The sequence below is a fragment of the Schistocerca piceifrons genome, chromosome 7, assembly GCF_021461385.2.
Source record: "Schistocerca piceifrons isolate TAMUIC-IGC-003096 chromosome 7, iqSchPice1.1, whole genome shotgun sequence".
Classification (NCBI taxonomy): Eukaryota; Metazoa; Arthropoda; class Insecta; order Orthoptera; family Acrididae; genus Schistocerca; species Schistocerca piceifrons.
In genome coordinates, this window is record NC_060144.1 from 121,227,259 (window position 1) to 121,254,105 (window position 26,847).

At 42.9% G+C, this 26,847-nt stretch overlaps 1 protein-coding gene across 1 annotated transcript in view; it reads right to left on the reverse strand.

Annotated features, from left to right (window-relative positions):
- Positions 1-7,638: 7,638 nt before the first annotated feature.
- Positions 7,639-26,847, reverse strand: part of LOC124805494 (zinc finger protein 2-like) — a 92,817-nt gene continuing 73,608 nt past the window's right edge. The window contains exons 3-4 of the mRNA XM_047266057.1: positions 16,478-16,864; positions 7,639-8,010 (exon numbers count right to left, since the gene is read on the reverse strand). Coding sequence (XP_047122013.1) covers positions 7,639-8,010; positions 16,478-16,864 — 759 coding nt within the window. The remainder of the gene's footprint in view (positions 8,011-16,477; positions 16,865-26,847) is intronic.

A 26,847-nucleotide genomic window follows, 5' to 3' on the forward strand; every position in this document is an offset into this window, starting at 1 on the left:
CAACCACCTTTACCCGTAATAATGGCCTTGATACGCCTAGGCATTGAGTCAAACAGAGCTTGGATGGCGTGTACAGGTACAGCTGCCCATGCAGCTTCGACACGATACCACAGTTCATCAAGAGTAGTGACTGGCGTATTGTGACTAGCCAGTTGCTCGGCCACCATTGACCAGACGTTTTCAATTGGTGAGAAATCTGGAGAATGTGCTGGCCAGGGCAGCAATCGAACATATTGTGTATCCAGAAAGGCCCGTAAAGGACCTGCAACATGCGGTCGTACATTATTCTGCTGAAATGTAGGGTTTCGCAGGGATCGAATGAAGGGTAGAACCACGGATCGTAACACATCTGAATTGTAACGTCCACTGTTCAAAGTGTCATCAATGCGAACAAGAGGTGACCGAGACGTGTAACCAATGGCACCCCACACCATCACGCCGGGTAATATGCCAGTATGGCGATGACGAATACACGCTTCCAATGTGCATTCACCGCTATGTCGCCAAACACGGATGCGACCAGCATGATGCTGCAAACAGAACCTGAATTCATCTGAAAAAATGACGGTTTGCCATTCGTGCACTCAGGTTCGTCGTTGAGTACACCATCGCAGTCGCTCCTGTCTGCGATGGACAGACATGGTCTCCGAGCTGATAGTCCATGCTGCTGCAAACGTCGTCGAACTGTTCGTGCAGATGGTTGTTGTCTTGCAAACGTCCCCATCTGTTGACTTGGGGATCGAGACGTGGCTGCACGATTCGTTACAGCCATGCGGATAAGATGCCTGTCATCTGGACTGCTAGTGATATGAGGCCGTTGGGATCCAGCACGATTCCATATTCTGCTAAGAGTCATTGGATCTCGACCAACGCGAGCAGCAATGTCGCGATACGATAAAACGCAATCGCGATAGGCTACAATCCGACCTTTATCAAAGTCGGAAACGCGATGGTACGCATTTCTGCTCCTTACACGAGGCATCACAACAACGTTTCACCAGGCAACGCCGGTCAGCTGCTGTTTGTGTATGAGAAATCGGTTGGAAACTTTCCTCATGTCAGCACGTTGTAGATGTCGCCATCGGCGCCAACCTTGGGTGAATGCTCTGAAAAGCTAATCATTTGTGTATCACAGCATCTTCTTCCTGTTGGTTAAATTTCACGCCTGTAGCTCGTCATCTTCGTGGTGTAGCAATTTTAATGGCCAGTAGTGTACTACAGCAGCACTGACAGCAAGCAAGTGTACGATGTTCTCACTGTAATAATTCAACAACACCGGCGCAATTTGGCAAGGCACCTTAGCTTCCTGATACGACAACTCAGGGGTAGTGTACAAACATGTGCGGAAAGGGGACAAGGCGGATTTTCACACTAACTGTGGCAGTGATGTTTGATGATACGGGCCTTGTGTTGTCACCCACTATGCACACGAAGCGCACAGTTGGCGGATATAAGTAATGGACACGCATGCTTACATGACGTGACTGATGGCACACGGCGGTCACTCCGCGTCAGCAACGGGGAGCATGCATGCAACCAGTCCAGCATAACTCAGCGGCCAGACGGCCACAGACACCGCGGATTGTTCGAAAAAGAACGTGTCAACTTAGCAGCTGCCTTCCTCCGGATCCTCCTGGGCTCCTCTGGACTCCCTATATCCTCTCGCACCATCCTGCCTCCTGGTGCCCCTCGCTGCACTGGGCACACTGAACAATATATTGTTACTTTCACCCGGAAATTCACGAAAAATGGAAAATAGAAAGTATTTTGCTCTTTGTGCAAATGACAAACTGTAGAATGTGTACTACAATTAAAGCTATCGTGATACGTAACTAATAGTGTCATGTCAAGTATATACACTGCTGGCCACCGTAAATGCAACACCCTGAAGGAAGCATCCGAATCAAGTGAAATTTACACCATGGGTTTGGAGCGATGAGATATGCAACTGATTAGAATTTCAGCGCAGACGCACATCACGCGCGCCTGTTGCGCCACCTCACAGCGCCATTTAAGGCTTGGCGATTTCGACGAGTGTACGTTCGGCACGTGTGTTTACCTTGTGGTTGTTTCACAAGACGATCAGTTATGCCTCGTAGACAACAGAGAACATCGTTTGATCAAGTATCCGAGTTCGACAGAGGAAGGATAGTGGCTTACCGAGATTGTGGATTATCATACAGAGAAATCGCTAGTCGTGTTGGACGAAACCAAACAACTGTAATGCGGATATGTGACCGTTGGATGCAGGAGGGTACGACGGACCGACGTGGTCGATCGCATTCACCTCGGTGCACCACTGCACGTGCTGATAGGCAAATTGTGCGCATGGCAGTGACGGATCGCTCAGTGACATCCGGAACCATAGTACAGCACATTGCGTCTGTAACGCCTCATCCAGTGTCTGCGCGTACCATTCGACGCCGTTTACAGCAGAGTGGTCTGTCCGCAAGACGTCCATTGCTTCGTCTACCATTGACGCAGAACCACAGACGTCTCCGTCGCCAATGGTGTGATGACAGACGGATGTGGACGACAGAATGGAATGACGTTGTCTTTACTGACGAGGCACGCTTCTGTCTGCAGCATCACGATGGTCGGATTCGAGTGTGGAGACATTGTGGAGAGAGGATGCTGGACAGCTGCATTATGCACCGCCACATTGGTCTTGCACCGGGTATTATGGTATGGGGCGGTATTGGATATTACTCTCGCACGCCTCTAGTACGCATTGCCGGTACTTTAAATAGCCGGCGCTACATATCCGAGGTGCTGGAGCCAGTTGTCCTTCCTTACCTTCAGGGCTCGGCCACAGCCATATTTCAACAGGATAATGGGCGACCACACGTGGCACGCATTGTCCAAGGGTTCTTCGTCAATAACCAGATTGAATTGCTTCCCTGGCCGGCTCGCTCTCCGGATCTTTCGCCGATAGAAAACATGTGGTCTATGGTTGCTCAACGAGTGACACAGATTACATCCCCAGCTGTCACACCAGATGATCTTTGGCAACGTGTGGAAGCTGCTTGGGCTGCTGTACCCCAGGAACACATCCAACGTCTCTTTGACTCAATGCCGAGACGTGTGGCAGCGGTGATCTCCAAGAATGGCGGCTACTCTGGCTACTGATTCTGGGAGGAACCACATGTCACAGACGTCTGTAAACGTAATCATTTGATACTTGGTCAACATGTTATCTACAAAATAAATTTTGTTGTGCTACCTCTTGTCTTTCTTGGTGTTGCATTTACGGTGGCCAGCAGTATATATATATATATATATATATATATATAGGGTGAGTCACCTAACGTTACCGCTGGATATATTTCGTAAACTACATCAAATACAGACGAATCGATTCCACAGACCGAACGTGAGGAGAGGGGCTAGTGTAATTGGTTAATACAAACCATAAAAAAACCCACGGAATATGTTTTTTAACACAAACTTACGTTTTTTTAAATGGAACCCCGTTAGTTTTGTTAGCACATCTGAACATATAAACAAATACGTAATCAGTGCCGTTTGTTGCATTGTAAAATGTTAATTACATCCGGAGATATTGTAACCTAAAGTTGACGCTTGAGTACCACTCCTCCGCTGTTCGATCGTGTGTATCGGAGAGCGCCGAATTGCGTAGGGATCCAAAGGGAACGGTGATGGACCTTAGGTACAGAAGAGACTGGAACAGCACATTACGTCCACATGCTAACACCTTTTTATTGGTCTTTTTCACTGACGCACATGTACATTACCATGAGGGGTGAGGTACACGCACACACGTGGTTTCCGTTTTCAATTACGAAGTGGAATAGAGTGTGTCCCACTGGAAACGCGTCGACGTATATGGTATCAGCATGATGGTGCACCTGCACATTCCGCAATTAACACTAGGCTGACCCTTGACAGGATGTTCGAAGGGCCTTTCATAGGACGTGGAGGACGCATAAATTGGCCAGCCCGTTCTCCTGATCTTACACTTCTGGACTTCTTTCTGTGGGGTACGTTAAAGGAGAATGTGTACCGTGATGTGCCTACAACCCCAGTGCATATGAAACAACGTATTGTGGCAGCCTGCGGCGACATTACACCAGATGTACTGCGGCGTGTACGACATTCAATACGCCAGAGATTGCAGTTGTGTGCAGCAAATGATGGCCACCACATTGAACATCTATTGGCCTGACATGTCGGGACACACTCTATTCCACTCCGTAATTGAAAACGGAAACCACGTGTGTACGCGTACCTCACCCCTCATGGTAATGTACATGTGAGTCAGTGAAAAAGACCAATAAAAAGGTGTTAGCATGTGGACGTAATGTGCTGTTTCAGTCTCTTCTGTACCTAAGGTCCATCACGTTTCCCTTTGGATCGCTACGTAATTCGGTGCTCTCCGATACACACGATCGAACAACGAAAGAGTGGTACTTAAGCGTCAACTTTAGGTTACAGTATCTGCGGATGTAATTAACATTTTACAATGGAACAAACGGCACTGATTACGTATTTGTTTATATGTCCAGATGTGCTAACAAAACTAACGACGTTCCTTTTAAAAAAGACGTAGGTTTGTGTTAAAAAACATACTTCCGTGGGTTTTTTTATGGTTTGTATTAACCAATTACACTAGCCCCTCTCCTCACGTTCGGTCTGTGGAATCGATTCGTCAGTATTTGATGTGGTTTAGGAAATATATCCAGCGGTAACGTTAGGTGACTCACCCTATATATATATATATATATATATATATATATATATATATATATATATATATATATATATATTACTTGCAAATCCTTACATATTACACTGTCCACTCGTATTGCTGTGACCACCTGTCAAAAGCATAAATAACCACATTCAGCAGCATGGACCTCTTCGAGACGTGCTGGAAGAAATTCAGTGAGGTTCTCAAAGGTACCAACAGACACGTGGAGGCACGCCGGCTCAAGTGCTGTGGCCAACTGCGCTGTGTTTCTTGGCTGATGATTCATTGCGCGAACAGACAGACCGAGGTGGTGCCACAAACTTTCGACTGGGTGTAAATCTGAGGAGTTTGGTTCTCGCTAGCAGTCTCTGGTCATCGGGTCTCAGTTCGGAGTCGAACTAATCTCTGAAGACAATTCAAATGAAGGTCGATGCCGTAGACATGTCTGGAGATGCCGCAGACCGCAGTGGGATACCCAACTTACTGTCGCCTGCCATACTGCCCGAAAACCAGGAGTGATGGCCTGGAGTGCCTTTCTTTCCATAGCGGGATCTCTTTGGTGGTCATCAGCGGCATCCTTACAGCACAGCGGTACGTCAACGGTATTCTACGCCTAGTTTGTTGCCCTTCATGCCAAGCCCAACCAGGCTTACATATCAGTAAGATAATGCCCATCACCAAACGCCGGTAGTTTCTACTCCTTCACTTCGTGTTTGTGTATCCCTACCTTGACCAGCAAAGTCGCCGGATCTCTTCCCATGTAAGAATGTTTGGAGAGTTGTGGACGGGGTCTCCAAACATTTCGGAGTTGGACAGAATTTGGCACAGTATCGCTCAGTAGGGAATACAACAACTGTGTCCATCAATGGCAAGCCGAATCGCTGCTTGCATAAGGGCCAGAGGTGAACAAACGCGTTACTTACTTCCTCAATTAGTGAATGTCTTCCTCTTGAATAAATTACCAAATTTTTCTGAAATTGTAATCATGTGATTTTCTGTACTTGTACATAAGAGAGTTGGCCGCATTCTATATTGATTGTGACAAAACAGTAAGCAAGATTTGTTAATGGCAAGTATGTTACAAAATCTGTAGTCTACGGGTTACATAAAGGTAATGTTTCTTAATCTTCTCCGATGTTACATTGGCTGTGGTGATACTTTCTCAGTCTGAGTGAGATGAGAACTGTGGTTATTTTCCAGTTAAGAAAAGAATACAAACAAATTCATAGATGTTCATTTCCTTCGCTCTTTTTGGTATGGATAATTTTCTTAGTGAAGGAAACTTGAAGCATGTGTATTCGCTCCAAAACTTCCAAAATAAAATGATGTAGTTGTGATACCGAAAGAAAATTATACATGACAGTTTCCTTTGATTCAAGTATTAAGTAACATGTGACAAAGTACGCAAAGAAATACAGTTATTCAGAAACAATACACTGGAAAACAAGCAAGGAACTGCTACTGCGGTTCTATCGTTAAAAGTATTGGTATGTTTTCCAATTGGGTGCGCAAAGTCATATCTACCTCCACCAGTTATGTGCAGAACCTTTCAAAGTACCCATTCAAAGACATTGTGAGTGACGCGAAGTGCACGCTGATGGAATAGCATTGAGGAGATCGATAAATACGAAGCAATACACGGATACTGGTAATGTAGATTCAGAAGTTCTTTTACGTGTACAAGAGGAATATGTAATAGCAATAAGGAATGAGAACTACATACAGAAATGTTTGCTTAAAATGCTTGCTGGAGACTCGACTATGTTCTGGTTTTGATATGACCTGATGAATGTTTGACGTTTTGGTTTTAATGTGGCATTTCCTGTCTTATCTTTCTCTCTCTCTCTCTCTCTCTCTCTCTCTCTCCCCGCCGGTCGCTGTGGTCGAGCGGTTCTAGGCACTTCAGTCCGGAACCGCGCTGCTCCTACGGTCGCAGGTTCGAATCCTGCCTCGGGCATGTATGTGTGTGATGTCCTTACGTTAGGTTTAAGTAGTTCTAAGTCTAGTGGACTGATGACGCCAGATGTTAAGTCCCATAGTTCTTAGAGCCATTTGAACGATTATTTGTGTCTCTCCCTCTCTCTCTCTCTCTTTCTACTTGTTTTGTCATTGACGTTTAGCTACCTGAGATAATGTAATTCGTAGACAATTTTTGTCGTCTCTGTCGTTTCGTTAAATGGTACTTAGGTATTTTCTATTAACTTGTAGATGTATTGCTGACATTCCACTGCTAAATTCTAGTTCGTTAAGGAAGGGGATGGGAGCAGTAAAGTAGAGCTCATGATTGTCATATCACACCCCTCTGCAGACAAGCCTGTTGAGTGAGGAATCTGTTTTCTGCCTAGGTTTCAACTACTAGGAGCCTAATAATTCCATGTGTGCCCGTCATATATAGAATTCACTAAGTATCAACAAAGAGTAGAAAATAACAGTGGTCAAGTCTCCTGCTGTAAGACATTATGACAGCAGCTGATTGTGCGATATTTTGCTGAGTACAAGAACTTCTTTACACTTCCTTCGTTATTATTTTCGCTTCTACGCGGGGAAACCAGCGTAATAGTCGGTCCAGAAATTGATTAAAACGTTGTGTAAGTCGTCCTTTTACCCGTCAGCAATACATGCCAGAGAGAAGCACCATAAATGACGTCTGGTTGGCTCTGAGCACTATGGGACTCAACTTCTGAGGTCATTAGTCCCCTAGACCTTGGAACTAGTTAAACGTAACTAACCTAAGGACATCACACACATCCATGCCCGAGACAGGATTCGAACCTGCGACCATAGCGGTCTCGCGGTTCCAGACTGCAGCGCCTAGAACCTCACGGGCACTTCGGCCGGGATAAATGAGGTCTTCCCCGAAATTTCTGACAGGGTTTCTATGGTATTATCCTTCATATAGAGTGCCACCTACGTTCCCTTCCGTGAGATTATGTGGCATCGAACTCTGATACGCCGACGGCGACGTTCTGGGACGGTAGCGACAGCGACGGTGCTGGCTGTGGCGGCAGCCGCAGCAGAGGCGGAGGTAGGCGCGACGCCGCGCTGGAGACCGTGGGGTTGAGGATCACAGGCGGCGGCGTGCTGATGATGACGCTGGAGCTGCGCGACGGAGGCGGCTCCTCAGACAGGCGGCCGCCGTCCACTGCGACGGCGCCCGCGTGGCAGGCGACGTGGGAGCGCAGCTGGTGCCTCTGCGCGAAGCTGCAGCCGCAGTGCGCGCAGACGTACGGCGGCAGGCCCGCAGGCGACCTCTCGTGTACCGGCAAGTGGCTGCGCTCCGGCGAACGCTTGCCGCTCTCCTGAAAAACAAGTCGCGTTAAGGGACAGCCGTGTAGCGCGCGCAGCGTGTCACGTAATGTTTGGTATTGACCAAATGCCGGAGGCAGGATTCGAACCTGCGACCGTAGTGCTCGCGCGGTTCCATACTGTAGCGCCTAGAACCGCTCGGCCACACACCGGCCGGCTGTTTAGAGCATTCATCTCTTGGTCTCCCTCTACGATTTTTACCCTCCACGCTGCCCTCGAATACTAAATTTGTGATCCCTTGATGCCTTAGATTATCAATGCCGGAGGCAGGATTCGAACCTGCGTCCGTAGAGGTCGCGCGGTTCCATACTGTAGCGCCTAGAACCGCTCGGCCACACACCGGCCGGCTGTTTAGAGCATTCATCTCTTGGTCTCCCTCTACGATTTTTATCCTCCACGCTGCCCTCGAATACTAAATTTGTGATCCCTTGATGCCTTAGATTATTCCCTACCAACCGATCCCTTTTTCTAGTCAAGTTGTGCCGCAAATTTCTCTTCTCTCCAATTCTATTCAATACCTCCTCATTAGTTATGTGATCTACCCAACTAATCTTCAGCATTCTTCTGTAGCACCACATTTCGAAAGCTTCTATTCTCTTCTTGTCTAAACTATTTATTATCCACGTTTCGTTTCCGTACATCGCTACACTCCATACAAATACATTCACAAACCACTTCCTGACACTTAAATCTATAGTCGATGTTAACAAATTTCTCTTCTTCAGAAACGCTTTCCTTGCCATTGCCAGTCTACATTTTATATCCTCTCTACTTCGACCATCATCAGTTATTTTGCTCCTCAAATAGCAAAACTCATTTACTACTTTAAGCGTCTCATTTCCTAATCTAGTTCCCGCAGCATCACCCAATTTAATTCGAATACATTCGCTTATCCTCGTTTGGCTTTTGTTGATGTTCATCTTATATCCTCCTTTCAACACACTGTCCATTCCGTTCAGCTGCTCTTCCAGGTCCTTTGCTGTCTCTGATATAATTACAATGTCATCGACGAACCTCAAAGTTTTTATTTCTTCTCCATGGATTTTAATTCCTACTCCGAATTTTTCTTTTGTTTCCTTTACTTCTTGGTCAATATTCAACCCTCTCTCACTCCCTTCCCAACCACTGCTTCCCTTTCATGCCCCTCGACTCTTATAACTGCCGTCTGGTTTCTGTACAAATTGTAAATAGCCTTTCGCTCCCTGTATTTTATCCCTGCCACCTTCAGAATTTGAAGGAGAGTATTCCAGTCAACGTTGTCATAGGCTTTCTCTAAGTGTACAAATGCTAGAAACGTAGGTTTGCCTTTCCTTAATCTATTTCCTAAGATAAGTCATTGGGTCAATATTGCCTGACGTGTTCGAACATTCCTACGGAATCCAAACTGATCTTCCCCGAGGTCGGCGTCTACCAGTTTTTCCATTCGTCTGTAAAGAATTCGTTCTAGTATTATGCAGCCGTGGCTTATTAAACTGATAGTTCGGTGATTTTCACATCTGTCAACACCTGCTTTCTTTGGGATTGGAATTATTATATTCTTCTTGAAGACTGAGGGTATTTCGCCTGTCTCATACATCTTGCTCACTGGATGGTAGAGTTTTGTCAGGCCTGGCTCTCCCAAGGCTGTCAGTAGTTCTAATGTAATTTGTCTACTCCCGGGGCTTTGTTTCGACTTAGGTCATTATTAGCAAACGATTTTCATCTAGAGATCATCATCGGGTGTCACTGATAACCCCTTCGTCACCCATTACAATCGAGTTTCATTTCTGCACGTGGGGCTACTCTACATATTTAGATAGAGCAATATGTATCTAAAGGATGTCTACTGGTAAAGGTGAAACCCGACTGCAATAGCAGACGGGCCGGCCGGAGTGGCCGAGCGGTTCTAGGCGCTACAGTGTGGAACCGTGCGTCCGCTACGGTCGCAGGTTCGAATCCTGCCTCGGGCATGGACGAGTGTGACGTCCTTAGGTTAGTTAGGTTTAAGTAGTTCAAGGTTATAGCGGACTGACGACCTTAGGAGTTAAGTCCCATGGTGCTCAGAGCCATTTGAACCATTTAATAGCAGAGGAAGATTAATTGTGGTGCTTGATCTGAAGATGTTGTAAATAGATAATCATTCATCAGTAACTATTAGTGCTTGAAATTTGTTGTTTGTGATAACCAAAATTCTCTTAGAGAGAAACCGTTGAGGGGGAACTGCCTAAATCCAATATTAGGCCTAAATCTCCTGTACAAACTACCTAATTAAAAGTATCAGGACATTAATATGCCGTGTGTCCACCGTTTGCCTTTACGACCGTTTGCGCTCTACTTAGGACTCTTTCAATGAGGTACCTGAATGTGCCTGATGAAACACCATACGATTCTCTCCCAAGAGCCGCACCCAGGGAAGGCTGGATGTCGTGGAGGGGTGGGGGGGAGTTGGGAGTTGGAGGAAGTCTATGGTGAAGTTGACGTCCTAACCTATCTCAAGACGTATGCCTTTGGGTTCAGATCGGGAAGCTGAACAGGACACTCCATTTCAGAACTGCCCACCTATCATTGTGTGATAGATGCTGCACTGTGCCATGGTGTATTGTCATGGTGATACAATCATCGTCTTCGAATTGTTCCAGTACACAAGGCTGACAGAGCGAGGTCGCTCAGTGGTTCGCACAGTGGACTCACATTCGGGAGGATGACGGTTCAAACCCGTTTCCAGCCATCCTGATTCAGGTTTTCCCTGATTTCCCCAAATCGCTTCAGGCAAATGCCGAGATGGTCCTTTGCAAGGGCATAGCCGATTTCCTTCCCGATCCTTCCATCACCCGATGGGACCGATGACTTCACTGTTTGCTCCTCTCCACCAAATCAACCGGCCCACCAACACAATGCTTTAAAATGTGTTCAGATTCTTCAGAATAAAGCGTTTTCTTAAGCGCAATAGGGGGAGCACACAATAACCACCGATAAGTGTCCATACACTAACTGTGGACACTACATATGATGGGCAGATAACGATCTCCAGGCATTCACCAAATCCAAACCCTCCCATAAAATTACCACAGGATATAGCGTGATCTATCACTTCAAATTGTTCGTTTCTTGTCATCCACCACAAACGTCGCTTAGAAGTGTCTACAGAAACGTATGGATGATAGGAAGCTATTCGACCATCGTACCCATTCTTTTTTACCCTCTACGCTCCGCCACTGTACTAGCCGGACTGATACTATAGCTTTATAACTCACAAATGAATTCCACCGTTGATTTCATGTGATTATTTACAACCACCCTCTGCAGTACTCGACGGTCCCTGTGACCAGTACATGTGGTCTGCCTGGTTTTGCTTTAGCATTCTCTGTTCCTTCACGGTTCAACTTCACAATTACATCGCCGAAAGTCGCTTTCAGTAGACCAGAAAGGTAGAAATGTCCTTGATGGATTTGTTACTTAGGTGACATCGAATGACCAGTCCACGTTCGAAATCATTGAGCTATTCTGATGGACCCATTCTGCTGTTAATACTTATGTGCTGACACCGCAGTACTCTCAGCGTCCTTTTGCAATAGCTAGTGGCCCATTTCGTATTGCATACGGGTGACCGGATACTTTTGATCGGACAGTGTATGCTACCGTACGAAGAAGTAGTCAGGTAGAGCTGTCCTTAAACCGAGCACTGAACACGTTCCTCTTCTTACAGAATCTCTTCTAAGCAACATTTACTGAAAGAAGCTACAGCGGTTTTGGTTAGCTAAATTTATCTCTAACCTATGGCAACGAGGAAGAAATAACTATAACGAGCCGAACTCTCCTTGAGTGATAAGTTTATTATATCGTAACCTGTCTGAGGCCTAAACACAAAGATTGCAGTAAACATATCTTGTTACAACTTGTTTATTTGAAACAGATGCTGCAGACAGGGTCTGATCACAGTATTTGAATAATGATAAGAAAACTAGCGGCTGTATTTCAATCCACAGGGTTTATTCTTTTTAAAACATTTTCGACACCAAATGGTGTCATCTTCAGATCCCAAGCATAACCTCCCATTCACAATAGTTTTCGTGTGCAATAAACAGCATCGTACGCAGGGAGCCAAAATTAATTGAGTTCCGTACCTCCGGTGGCAGTAACAAGCCCAGCATGGTTAGACAACCTGAAGATGATACCATTTGGTGTCGAAACTGGTAGCATGTGTTGACAAGAAGAAGCGATGTGGATTCATATACAGCGGCTGGTTAAAAATACTTCGCGTCCGGCAGCAGTTGCCGGCAGTTGTGGCCGAGCGCTTCTAGACGCTTCAGTCTGGAACCTCTCGACCGCTACGGTAGCAGGTTCGAATCCTGCCTCGGGCAGGTTTGTTAGGTTTAAGCAAGTCTAAGTTCTAGAGGACTGATGACCTCAGATGTTAAGTCCCATAGTGCTCAGAGCCATTTGATTTGAACCACCAGTAGTCTCACTTTCCTCGTTGTAACAAATGAAAAAGCGATAAATGACAGAAAGAAATCCTAAGATGATAGTCTAGGGATGATAAATCTGCCATTCGATGGAAGGGTGGCTGGTCTCAGTGCTATGTCACTGGAGTCGCATCATCAATGAAGTAATTTATCTGTGATAGTTTCATAAATACTTATTCTCGATATTTGTAAAATTTCTACAACAACCCTATGAAGGCGTTTAAACAGCTAACTCTCGGTACCTGTTATCGAAGCTGCACTTTAAGTCAAACTTCTTACACAACAGTGGGATCTGGTGAATTGTGGCACATTATACGGAGGAAATGACAATCACTCCAACTGTAAAGAGATATACATATTTTCTAAAATTTTAATGAGATTTACATTTCTTGTTATGTATACAAACCTCGCACACGGATCACCGAAGTAGTTGACACATTTGTATTAGAGAGGAGGAGTGGGTATAATAGCGCTTTCTCATCAGTCGCTAAACTGTATTTTGCTCTGTTTTGTTATTATTCCTAATACTTTCTTGCGAATTTCGGTCATGTACAGTACGTTTCAATTTTTTAATTTATGACCATCGGTGCTAGGCCTGCTTGCATTATAAAACGAATTTTCAAAATAAAATGGGTGAACTGTAAAAAAAAAAAGGAAACATTATGGTTAATCAAATATTCCTGACTATTATACCGTGGTCGGATGCATTTCACATTAAAACTCAACGTTTCGTCCTCATCTGCGGAGGACATTTTCAAGGCGGATCCTAGCTTCTTTGAGTGTCCACACCATCGATCGATACTGACTGAGGCAAAATTCCGTTGACGCTTGCTCCTGCGCAGTGGCGTGACATCACGTGATTTGAATACCAGCACGCAATCGGTCGTTATCGGCTACTTTCATCAGCTGTTGGAATCACCCCATGGTGTAAGACCTGTACACATCATCTTCAGCACTGGGACACAGATGTCATTCAGTTTCACGACCTCCTCCTTTTCACTGAAGTGCCTGGGGTATCTGACAATCTCTAAGGCCTCTTTGTACAGCCTTACATATCCGCTTGTGTCTGCTAGTACTTGAGTCCTATCAGAATGAATGCGGTGGCTTCCTGGCAGCAGAGCATGTTCGGCAACCGCTTACCTGTCAGTCTCCCAGCTTCTACAATTGCTCTTGCGCTCTTCTAATCATTTTTTGACCGATCTTCTTTGTAGCACCCACGTGCACTTCCAAACAAATACATAAAATCCTGTTAATTTCTGCTTTGTGCAACGGTCTGCGAGCATCCTTGGCCAATTTTTGGTGATCACACAGGAAGTTATCGGATTTCGTATAGTTCTACAAAAAGAACGGTGAAAGGGCGAATAAAAGAGCGCAAGCGCAATTGTAGAAGGGAGGAGAATAACAGATCAGCTGTTGCAGAAAATATCATGCAGTCAAGAGACCATCACATTCATTTTAGTAGGAGTCAAGTACTGGCAGCTACAAGCAGATACCATAAAAGGCTATGCAGAGAGGCCATAGAGATTTTTATACACCACAGAAATATCAAGAGAAATGAGGGGGGCCCGAAACTGAATGACATCTGGATCCCAGTGCTGAAGGAGAAGTGTACTAGTCTTCCACCATATCCGTAACAGCGGATAATGTTAACCGACAACCGCCGATTGCGCTCGGGTATTCAAAGTATATGACGTCATGCTACTGCTCGGCAGAACAAGTTAATGGAATTTCGTTGCGGTCAGTAGCGAGCCACAGTGTGAATTGGACACTCAAAGAAGCTACTATCTTCCATGAGATGCACCCCGCTCATGGGGACACAATGTTGGGCTTTAATGTGAAAGTCTTCCGACCACGTCATAATGACCCGGAATATTGTATTAATTGTAGATAGGATATATTCCTTTAAAAAGATTAGGAGTTAGGAACATTACTAAATAGAAGCATAAATCCACCACCATTGAGTGCTAAGTAAGGAAACCTCAAAAGATACCTTAAACCTCCCATTCCTGTCCTTTTTCTGCTCAATGTGATTAGATCTTATATAATGTTCAATTACGTCATTAACTTTGTTTCTTAAATTGTACAGTCGTTGCCTCACTGAACGTGGTTCCCATGGAATGTTTCGAAGACGCTTCATAAGTTCAGCCTGCATCGAACATCAGATGTATGACCCAAAAGATGCCACTTTGCTGACTGCGATGTTTACTGTGATTCAAAGAGTTTACAGTGCCACTTATTAATTGAGATTAGTGACATTATGAATTCAGCGTCGTTTACTGTCGCCAGATTGTGTAGGATTCAACTTTTACTACTCTTTCTAGTATGTTTATTGTCGTCACCGGATATCCGTATTTGTTGTTCGTAATCTCAATAAATGGAACCATCTTGCATGCAAAATGTTTTTTTGCCACATGTGGATGCGGCCCTTTGTGTTACACACAACACGAATCTTGGTACGATTCTGTGAGTCCTCCTTTTTCACCTGCACCTACTGTTATTTTTTAGTTTCAGAATAATTGTGTTTCTTAACATTCAGATGTGGTCTCTTAAAGTCAATCATTGGTCCATGTGAACTCGTAAGTATCTAGTGATACAATTCCTATTTCTTTTCCTGTTTCCTCGTCGAATTATCGCCCCGTTTCGTTTCAGCTTCATACTCGTACACAACGTTTCCTTAACACCATGGTTCATTGGCTCTGTTGTGCAGTGTCCTGCGCTCTCATTTCTGCTGAGACTATGACCAATAGCTAGTGTTCATGGCTGTGGTATTATAACCTGTGCACTCTCCGCCGTATCTTCTGGAGTGATTGCCTTGATTGATCCAAAAAGATGTATCACGCATAGAAACCAGTTTGTATCCTTGGTGAATTTTCCCAATCAGTTTGTGGGTGTCTGCGCGCATCACATTACATTTGCTATATTTACCACTTTTCTGATTTCTGTTGTTTTCATTGCTAGACTTTGACTTTCTAAATGGTTAAAATGGCTCTGAGCACTATGAGACTTAACTTCTGAGGTCATGAGTCCCCTAGAACTTAGAACTACTTAAACCTAACTAAGTACAGCACACACATCCATGTCCGAGGCAGGATTCGAACCTGCGACCGTAGCGGTCGCGCGGTTCCAGACTGTAGCGCCTAGAACCGCTCGGCCTCCCCGGCCGGCTTGACTTTCTAAACCCAAACTAGCGCGTGTTAGGTCTGTGGAGTTGGCTACGAAGCTGTCGTTGCAAATGAGTCTCCTCTGTTACTAGCAAATAAATTGGTCAGTATGTTTTTGGAGCTGTAGATTCTTACCCAAATGTTTGTAAATATTGTTAAATGCAGTTTCTGGTAATTCATCTGTTATTTTGCAGGAAACAAGCACTTTTCACTCTTATAGTAGTTCACCCAATGCTTGTTTGGGGTATGAGGATTATTTGTGTCACAATATCCAGTAACTTTGGTGAATGAACACCGTCAAAGCAATTACCTATCTTTGTTATTTTTGGTTGGTCAATCAGTGGATTTCATCGCTTAGAAGTTCATTCAATAGAAATGAGCTCCTTCCCCTTCATGTAGTGGCACTGTTGATATGCTTCAACGTCGGCGACGGTTTCCATTTTTTTCCTAACGTCTTTCAATGTTTTGTGCGTTGTTGCAGCGATTGGCTCTGTTTATCTTCTGCAGTAGATAGTCATATTCAATGTTTGCTGTCTCTCACTCACAGAATTGTTTGTACACAATAAATAAGTTTACATTTCCCTAAGTGTACGCAATGGCAACAAAACTCTATTATATATCTATTCCGTCCCTTATCTTTTGATCTCGTTGGTGAAAATTCACACAAATTGCGGTTATTGCGTTTCAGATGAGGTAATGTGTGTGTTTGTATGTCTGTGTGAGAGAAGAATAGACACATACACATACACACACACACACACACACACACACACACACTCACACACACACACAGAGAGAGAGAGAGAGAGAGTCGAAGTATACCTTAAAGCATTAACAGAAGAAAGTGATGTGTGTACCAGACAGGCGGGAGGCTGCTCTTCTGTGTGGTTCTCCATGTGCTGCCTGAGCAGCGCCTTGCGGTAGAAGGTCTTGCCGCAGACGGTGCAGCGGTGCGGCCGCTCTCCGGTGTGTGTTCGCACGTGCGTGTTGTAGGCGACGCGCTGGTTGAACCGCCTCCCGCACTCGGTACAGGCGTACTCTCGCTGGTCGCGGTGGATCTTCATGTGGGAGCTCAGGTAGCCCCGGTCGCTGAACACTTTGGCACACACCGGACACGATGCCTCGAATTCTCTCGAACCGGAGTGTAGCGACAGGTGGTAGCGGTAGTTCCGACGTTGGCTGAACCGCTTCCCGCACTGTGCGCACATGTGTGGCTTTTCTCCTGTGTGCGTACGCGAGTGAAGCTGTTGGCAGGCAGAAGATTCATATTAAACAACGTCAGGTTGAAAGCAGTAAAAACAGGGTTATTAGTTAAAGGTCTTCTCATTTTTGAACCATCGAGAGTTCCAGATGAAATAAAATTCACTACCCTAGTTTCCAGTCTACATTCACGTTCCATCTTCCTATGTGCTGCGCAGTTTGCACAATAAAGGATTATTTCTCAGCAGCTCACGGTGTTTCTTAATTAACCATTTTCAGATAATTACAAACTTTGGGAAACCACGTCCTCAAAATAAATGACATTGATACTTAAAAAGGTAACATGGTTCAAATAGCCTGAATATTTTTATGGTCCATACAGTAAGCTAATTTCAACCATTAGTCATTTTCAAACAGTTCTCAATAGCCTCTAGCTTCACATCACATTTCAAAAAATAGTCACTACATATGTAAAGGCACACGTAGCTCTCAGGTGCATGTGTAGCACAAGTAAAATCCAGTTGCGCACTAGATCACATATTTTCGTAGCGAAACGGCCATGTTTTCTTTCTTAAAACATCAGTCTCCGATTATACTATCGTTTGCATCAAAGCAATTTCGCCAGACAACTGTAGGAAAATAAAGACTAGGCAGTATTTCTGTTAGCTATGTATAATGACGGATCTCCTTGAATGAACCTTTTACTTTGATTAAATTCAACACACATAGCATCGTAAAGTCAAGGATTTGGCTAGTGTCCATTTGCCAAATTATTTGTAAACCTCAGGAATCTGCCACACAATTTAAATATGTATGAATAATACGACGTAGAAATATAATATGGTATGCACTTGTAAAGTCACCAGCGTGGAAGGCGAATGGATGACTAGTTTGATGAGGACATTCTGAGAAAATCTGTTAGATCTGTGAAGTAGAAAGCATACAAGGTACTGTCGTAATTAATCCTGAAATCCTACTCCAAAGATGGCAGAAACCAACATGCAGACGTAAGAGCACATATAAAATGAACTTAGATACGCCCATTCAGGATCGTTAAGGACCGAACATGCCATATGAAAGCACAACAGAGACGTTCATTTAAGTGCTAACCTTTGGAATAAAGTCAACGTCGGTCATATGTAACCTGATTATTAGGTGTAGAGCGCTGGTGCTAAGACTGTGCAATAATTTGGCATCGTATATCACGCATACAGATGAGAAAGAATACGTCACGTAGTGAGGTATATACAGACACTTTCTACTCACTTAATACGAAAGTCAATTGTTGTAAGGAGCTACTAATAATGGTACAAAGAAGTCTCTGTCATATACTCAACAGTGGCTTACAGAGTTTCTATGTAGATACAGCTATCAGGTTGTTCATTATTATGGCATTAATTGCAAGACTATTAGCTTATCATTGTTATTCTGGTTACAACAAACAAACGTTGCACATCTTTCATCCTTATTTTACTCAAATGTATTTATGTGCCAGATTACCAAAATTATTGAATTACATGTGCAAAAATTGTTTCTTGCAAATGACGTCAATTCTCTAAATTGTTGTAACTTAGAAGCAATAGGAAAGGAAATCCCTTTTTCAAACAGACGATTTAATTTCTTTCTTGGTTAATTTCTTTATCAGTTAGTGGGAAACATCCTCATAAATCTCGCTAATGTGGATTTTATTATAATTAATGGCGTAAAATGGAGAGGGTAAAAGTATGCGATAATCGTAACATTAAAAGGGTTGCTAATAATTGTACACAAACGAGCGCATGCGAGATATTTGGAATGTGTGACTACAAGTCGTTAATGACTTCAGCACGGTATATTGTCATAGCTACTCAAAAGTATTTGAAATTCAAAAGTTTAGATTCGATTTCTACTTAATTTGGCTGAAATTCGACGTACTCACATACTGTTCATAACTCATCTCATTAGTAACGCTTCTGAATGAATGTCTGGTTAGGGGTACTTAACTAATTGTCTCATTGAGCCGTACAATATTACAAGAGAGCTGATGGGGTAGGATACGCTACTACGGTATCTTTGTCACTACGGGAACAGCACAGTCAGCACTTTCCAGCATCATAGTATAGAAGACGCAGTTTTTCATGTCATATTCAAAGTCGCTGGTGACACATATTATCGTCGGCTCAGCCAGAGAGCGATGAAGGAGGAATTGAGAGTAGAGTGTAGATCGACCTGCATGCAAAACGAAATGAAGCTTCCCCACACCCTCGTTTTGCTTTCATCCAACAAGGATCATTCAAGGTCAGTGCTCCGTATGGAGGAGACCACAGCCTCCAAAACGCAGGAAACAGGCAAATACTTATAAGAAAAACGACCTATTAATAGATAATTAAGGTGACGATACGTTTGTTTCCACACTGTATAAGTATACACACTTCGCTACCTAACATAGACAGCATATTTGGGTACCCTTCAACATTAGCTGACCATTGACATTCCAAGCTCCAACACGTCAATATGATGTGTAAATGCGACATCTATTAAGGTGAAGTAAAATGAGCAAAAACGTAATGAATAGCGTACGACAATGTGCAAATGTACTGCCTAAAATGAATAATAATGTAATGAATGGAGGGTGACGATGTGTAAATAAGCCACCTAAAACGTGTAAACGTAAAGAATGGCGTGCGTATATACGCCGCCTATTAAGATGAAGTGAAACGCATAACGAATGGTGTGCATTCAAATATCTCTAGAGTTAACATATACAGTGTGTACATTAATAAAATCGACAAACAACAGTGGCGGATTCCTGACAGGAAAAAGAGGAAAGAAGGTTCTATGAACATGTGTCCCGAAATGGACGGTGTGTGTGCAACGTCAACAAATCGTCGAGGAACACAGTACAGAGCTGTATCGCATCCATGTCACAACAAATGTTTAAAGTGGCTTCCATGGATGCAATGCACACGTTTACATGTCGCATCATAAATTGCCGCTCTTTTTGCATGTGGCGGCCTCTCTCCGAATAGCATCATAGGTGTCATGAATACGCTGTTGAAGGGCTTGCACATCAGCATACAAGGTGATTTTGAGACGCCCTCAGAGGTAAAAATTTAGGTGACATAAGTCCGGTGAAACAGCAGGCCATGCTACAGGGCTTCCGAATCCTACCCAGCGACTGGGGATGATGTTGTTTAGGTGTCAGCGAACCGTAATGTAGAAGTTGGATGGTGGTCTGTCATGCAGAATCCATATAACCTGTCGTATTGCGAGAGTCACATTCTGAAACGACCCAGGCAAAGTATTCTCCAGGAAGTTCAGGTATGTTCCTCCATCGAGGCAGTCTGGAATAATAACCGATTCAATTATGCGATTGGCAAGAATCCCTGCTGACACATTAATGCTGAGCTGATGCTTATGAGACACCTCGGTCATTACCCGAGGATTATCTGTAGCCCACAGATGACCATTATGCAGATTGATGATGTCCATTCTGGTAAAAATTGTTTCGTCGGTAAAGAGGACTGATGACAGAAATCCCATCATTACGATACTGTGGCGCAAACACTGTAGACAAAATTCTCCCTGTAGAGGGATATCCGCTACTAATAATCCTTGCACTCGTGGCAAGTGATGAGATAGTAGCGGTTATGGAGGATAAACGTAGTTTGGCTTACATCGTGTTGCCGGGTAACCTGCCTGGAGCTTACAGTAGCGTCCACATCAATATCCTGTACAACCTGGTCCTCCAGGTCCCCCTTGCTGCACGTTCGTCTACCTGAAAGGACCCATGATCACACAAACGCTCAAAAAGGGACTGAAGTGTAATGTGGTTGGTCTCTGTGAGGGTAATTGTTTTGATATTGACATGCTGTCTCACGACCGTTTCCATCGGCTTGGCCGTACACAAATACCATCTTGGCTCATTCCTGACATGAATAATTGACTATTCTGCTGCTTATAGTATTCTGGGTCGATCACACAGTCTGCGACACGCAAGGAACACATGGCACACTGCCAGAAGAACCTTCATTCGTCAGTGCCATCTGCCATGGCACTGATACATTTCCGGACTCATGATCATAGGACCCTGTTTCCTCCATTTCTAGTCAGAAATACGTCCCTGCACTTTCTCGGATTTATTATGTTCACTCTGTATTCCAAAAAGAACATGATCATTATCTGCATATCTGGCTGAAAAGTGTACTGAATAACGTTACACATATAAGACAATGCGGTTTGTTCAAGTAACATGTCGTAGGCATGATGTACTCACTTTGGGCGCCAGCTTTGTGGCATCTATGAAACTCAATGTGCGACTGTCAGCAAGCTATGAATGTGGCGTGAAGCACAGTGCGGAAGATATAAGACTGTCACGTTGCACATCTTCTGGCAGTGGCCTTGGTGGGATACCAAAAACATTTGTTGTAATACTTCTAATAAACAAATGAGTGTGTTAGTAACTTCACAGAGAAAAAGGAGAGAATATTAGTCGACAGTCCTATATTAAAATAAAACGGGTATAGATACCATATTTTTCAGCATAAGTCTTTTCTTTTAAACATTACGTATATTGCTGCCACGTATATATTAACAGCTATCGATAAATCGATTATCCAGTCATATGAGAATTTTCGAAGGTAAATCATGTCGAACTGTAATAGACTGCAGTTGCCACATGTGGAAATTATGCTGTTTAAGCTCAGTTGCAGCTTAAAGAAGAGCGCCCTTAAGCAGGTCATCATGGCAATGGTATCGGGAACGAGTTTTATCCAGTGGTGGTCTCTGAAAACCAATGAGGTAGCGACGTTCAAGTAGTATTATTCCTAGAGAAGTGGAATCGTCTATGTAGTGTCTCACTACATATTTCTACTTTATTTCATAGAAACATTCTCTCCCTGTAAGTTGTTTTCAGTGATCATGCTATCACAGAAGAAAAATTCCCGTCAATAATTAAAATATTTTGTGAGGGAGAGGGCACTGATTTACAGGAAAGCGCGTTTAAAAATTTCATGTATTTCAGTCACGCAACTCAATATGCTCTAGACTACTGACAAAGCTGACAACCATATGACTATCGAATCTACAAGAGAATGTGGAGCAAACCATTGGAGACGGCGTCCAAAACGCCTCACCGATCAGAAGAAGTCTTCAGTCAACTCTACTATTCATGTTGCACATCAGTACACGAAGATTTATGAACTAAATGTAGGCACATAACTACAGTCTTTCGTCACTACCTTCATATAGCCTACTGTATGTAAGGGTCTATAAACAAAGAATTGTAGCTACAAAAGCTCCCTGTATACTAATGTAATTGTATAGTTGTCACCATCAATCAGCGGATGAAGCACCTCCTCACATAAGCCTTGTAGAAAAGACTGGTCCTGACGTGGTACTGTTAACCAGGAGAAGCAGAAAAATAGTTCGCTACTTTGTGATAATATAAGTGCTTTTCTAGCAGGCCTACTGATTGCAGGAAGACTAAAGTTGTTCTGTCACTATTAACATATACTGAGGGGACCAACTTCAAACACACACACTATATATATAATGTTGGTTCCTATGTGAGCTTAGTAAATACGTTTTAAATTCATTCTGTCTCGTCTGAATGTAATCATAGCATCATCAAACATGAAAATACTGCTTGGATTGACTTTCTCAGGTGGTGGAATGTTACTGCTTCACTAAATGTCTGATAGGCTCCTTGTAATATCCGGTAATTGGGCTGAAATATATATATAATATATGTATTCAAAAGCATAGGTTGGGCTGAAATAGTTAGAAGCACTATTTCAGCCCAAATACCAGCTATTACAGGTAACCTATCAGGCATTTACTGAGGCAATAATGTTCACACATGTCATACTCTGTTTCCCAATGTACGAACCGCATTTGTCTATACACTGACAGAAAAATCGAGACCATCAACGCAGAATTAAAGAAAATGGGAAGTCTTATCGAGGCAATAGCTAGAAAATGTGAGATGTTAAATGACAGAGTTCAAGAAGCCAATACAGTACCAATGGATGCGTTTATTTTCTTCAAGGCCATAAATATGATGTATTTTTGCATTATATAATGTTGTGTGTTATGTCGAAAGCAGTTTAGCGGACTGCATCATATCGATGACCATTAATAAATTTTTTGATGTGCAAAATGCTATTTGATCAAATTAACGATTGCTAAAATTACAACAGTTGCAAAGAGAAGAATCTGTCTGAGAAACATTTAAAACCACAAGTGAAAGTCTGGAATGGCATAAGAAATTCTGGAATTGTATAAGAGTAGACGAAGAAGAAAAAGAAGAAGGAAACACAACTATGAGTTACTTTGACGAACGCAGTGATAGAAAGGTAGATAACACATACGAGGTCAGCAAAGATGGGCCATATAGCGATAATGTTGAACAGCAGTGTCGATTGTCAAAAACTTAATTTTTACAGGAGAGTGAAAGAATACTATCGTTAACTCGATATGAAACAAATATGAAGTTATTACCATTATAATACATTTCATTAGTAAAATATTAGGTGAAGAAAGATTGGAAAATTAATTTCAGGCCACATCTTAAATATAAATTGAGCTAAGATGTTGCTGCGTGAATAAACTGACGTATGAGATTGGAATTCAACACCATTAGAGTATTAGGTAGCCACAATACAGGGTGTCATTAATTAAAGTTCCAGTTCCAAAAGACTGTAAAAAGAGAACCACAGCTAAGAATGATATCAAATTTGCACAGCATATTACTGATGCAGTGAGAAACGCCAAGGAACAAAAAAAAAAAACTGTCGAAAATTTGACCAGCAGATCGTGATGTAAGCATCAGTCTGTGCACACCAACTAAAGTGCGTCATATGGCTGTTTTTTAATTTGTTTCCGAGACATCCAACATGACTTACTCCAAGAAGGTTCATTACTGCCTTTTACAACAATGGTGACTGCGTCCTTAACGCTCAAAGGCATGAAAAATAGGCAGTGGTCATATTTCTGCTAAGCATATGGAGAAAAATTAGAAAATTCGTAAAGACAAATTATTTTGAAGTGCAGTGTGACAGAGGGAGGAGAGCAGCTGATCCTACATCTGTTTAAGATGTGGGCAAAATAAAGCAGGAAACGGTGGTGTGCAAACATGCAATACATGGAGAATCGCCTGAACTTTGTAGATGTCTGTGACGATGGTGCATAAAATCATACGAAACATCCTGCTTGCTAGCCGTGGCATATCACCCAGCTTCAGGAGCTGCTTCCTGCTGACCTGTCGGCAAAAGGTTTTGACTCTGAAATTCCTTGCTTGCATAGATGTGGACAGTGAAAGGCCATGGATTATTCTGTGTACAGACAAAACCCATTTCCGTCATTGCGGAATGCGGACAATGGAAAATCTGCATGAACATCAACAAGTCCCCTTCCTTTCTCCACAGATTACTGTGTGGTGTGGGCTGATGGCATTATTTTTTCGAGGAGATGAGTTCTCCGGGTCCTGTTACCTGTACCGTCACTGGTAAACGCTAGTAGATTCTTTTGTGCACCAACGTCATTACAAACCTTCAACAGCAGCAGTTTTTTTTTGCAAGATGGTGCTCCTTCACACACTGCACAGCCAGTGAAGCAGCTGCTGCAGGAGCATTTCAGAAATGCTAGGATTATAAGCCGTCCTTTCCCTACAGCCTGGCCCTCCAGATCACTTGATCTTAACCCGTGTAACTTCTGACTGTTGGTTGCCTGAAAGATGTGCTCACCACTCCAATTACGAATGTAACTGAATTGAATGCATACTCTGTGCAACGTATCGCGAGCATGACCCGTGAAAAACTTCGATTTGTTGTGAAATGTGACGTTTCTTGATTTCAACTTGTGGCAGAAAACGGTGGACTGAAAACTGAACATGTCTTGCACCAGTCTCACGACAGTTAGGTAGCGAGGTGATTTTGCGTTGTATGCGGTTTTTTGTTTCAGGACAAATAAAAGACATTGTGATTTTGCTTTTTATGCTGATTTTGACCTAGGGAGAATTAAAAACTGATTTTTCCCATCTCATGTATTCTGATCTTGCCATGGTGCATGGGCTTATCTAACTAACAATACCGTAAATGTTGACTGTCGAACTGAAGCACATAAGCAGTCACACACATTGAACAGTATGGAAGGTGTAATGAGCTACTCAAACCACAGTCATTGTTTTGCTATTCATGTGTCGTTTGTAGGTGAACCCATTTATGTTACTATGCTTACAGCGCCATCAGTTAGGAAAATTTTGGTTAAGTTTTTTTCTATGACGGTTACTCTAATGTCAATAATATGCTGTTCAAATTTGACGTCGTTCTAAGGTGTTGTTCTCTTTCTACAGTGTTTTGAACCTGCAACTTCATTTATGGACATTCTGTACATTTAACCAAGAATGCAGCACCGCTTTGGACCAAAAAATGTAAGAGAACACCAACTTTGTTAGAGCTAGTATTCATCAAAGCTTCATCTCATTAAAAGTATTTACCGAAAGTGAACAAAGCATAGTTGAAATGTTATGTATGACAAGTACAAATACAAAATTTAGCGATACAAAAGGACGAAAAAAGGCTATAAATGTAAGAAATACATAAATATTATAAAACTCTTTTAAAAGACACATACAGAGTAGATAAACGCAATGATACTCACCATAGAAGATTGAACACGCTATCTCTGCAGTGTATATATTAAAATGACCCAAACGAAATTATATCATGACTACAACTACTCACATCATTGGCTACTGCATGCAATACATCACACAACGATGAAATAATATCAATAATTTCAGAGATCTGTGAAAGACTGATCATCAGGAAACTATGGAGACAGTCCTTCACGAGCTTTACAAGCCTGAGTGTGAAACGTTTCCTCATATAAATGTTATAATAAGAGGTTTAGACAATTTATGTAAGATCGGTCTCGTAAATATGAACCAATAATCATCATTAAATAATGGTTTCAAATATATTTTAATGGTCCTAAATACATATTCTAAATTCGTCTTTGCCCTCCCTGTGAAGGCGAAGTTGGTGAAGGAATTTGCAGAGGTGCTTCAACAATTGCTCTTGATGGGGACAAGTTGATGTCCTGTCAACCGTCAAAGGAGGTCAAGTTATAACAGACATTTCAAGCTGGTAATGGAACGCTATGGAATAAACTACCAGTCAGCACTCTCCCAAATGAAAGCACTAATCGTCAAACGTTTTATAGGACAATAAAAATCCACATGTATATGAAATCTAACATTCAGCTGTCATACAGGTGGTTAGGAAATCTTCCACAAGTAAGTGAGGAGAATAGTTGAATAAGGCATTGCCGATTAAAATGACACATTTTTGGACATGAAAATTGACTTCTTTTGCAGCATATTATTGTATTAAGCTGACGGATGCATGCAAGCAGACTTTGATGTAGGTGATTTGCTGTATATTTTGAAATACAGAACAGAGCTTTAGATGTCTTAGCTATGGAATTAATCAAATAAGATATTCGCAACGCACAAACCAAAGCACTTAAATCTTAAGGGGCAACTAAGGTGAAGAAAATTGCCTGAAGCATTTGCACAGAGAAATTACAGAAGAGCACTGAACTACAGATTGCTCGCTGAGCATGTTACTAAGATGTTTAGGGAGTAAAGATTTCGTGAAGCAGCTCAGTTTTCCATCGAAATTCAACAGCTGAGTGAACGTTCACGATCTGGAATGCAAACAAAACGCATAAACCTCATACCATGACACGAATGCTAGGAAGCACATGTGAAACGTTGGTGGTATTCTCAATATGCTACCACTGGCATTGTATACCCATGGGTACAACTGTTGTAGACCAGGAAAGTGTCTGCACTATGGCAATAAGGAACATTATACATTAGACATCGCCTGTGACGAGCACAATATTCCTTACATGACAAAATGTAGAGAGGTATGTTGCAGACGAAATATTATATGATGAAACTAGGCTAATACATGGAAGAGAAGACAAAGGCATAGGACAAGGTATTGTGTCATTTTTGGATGATAAAGCAATGCCTGCC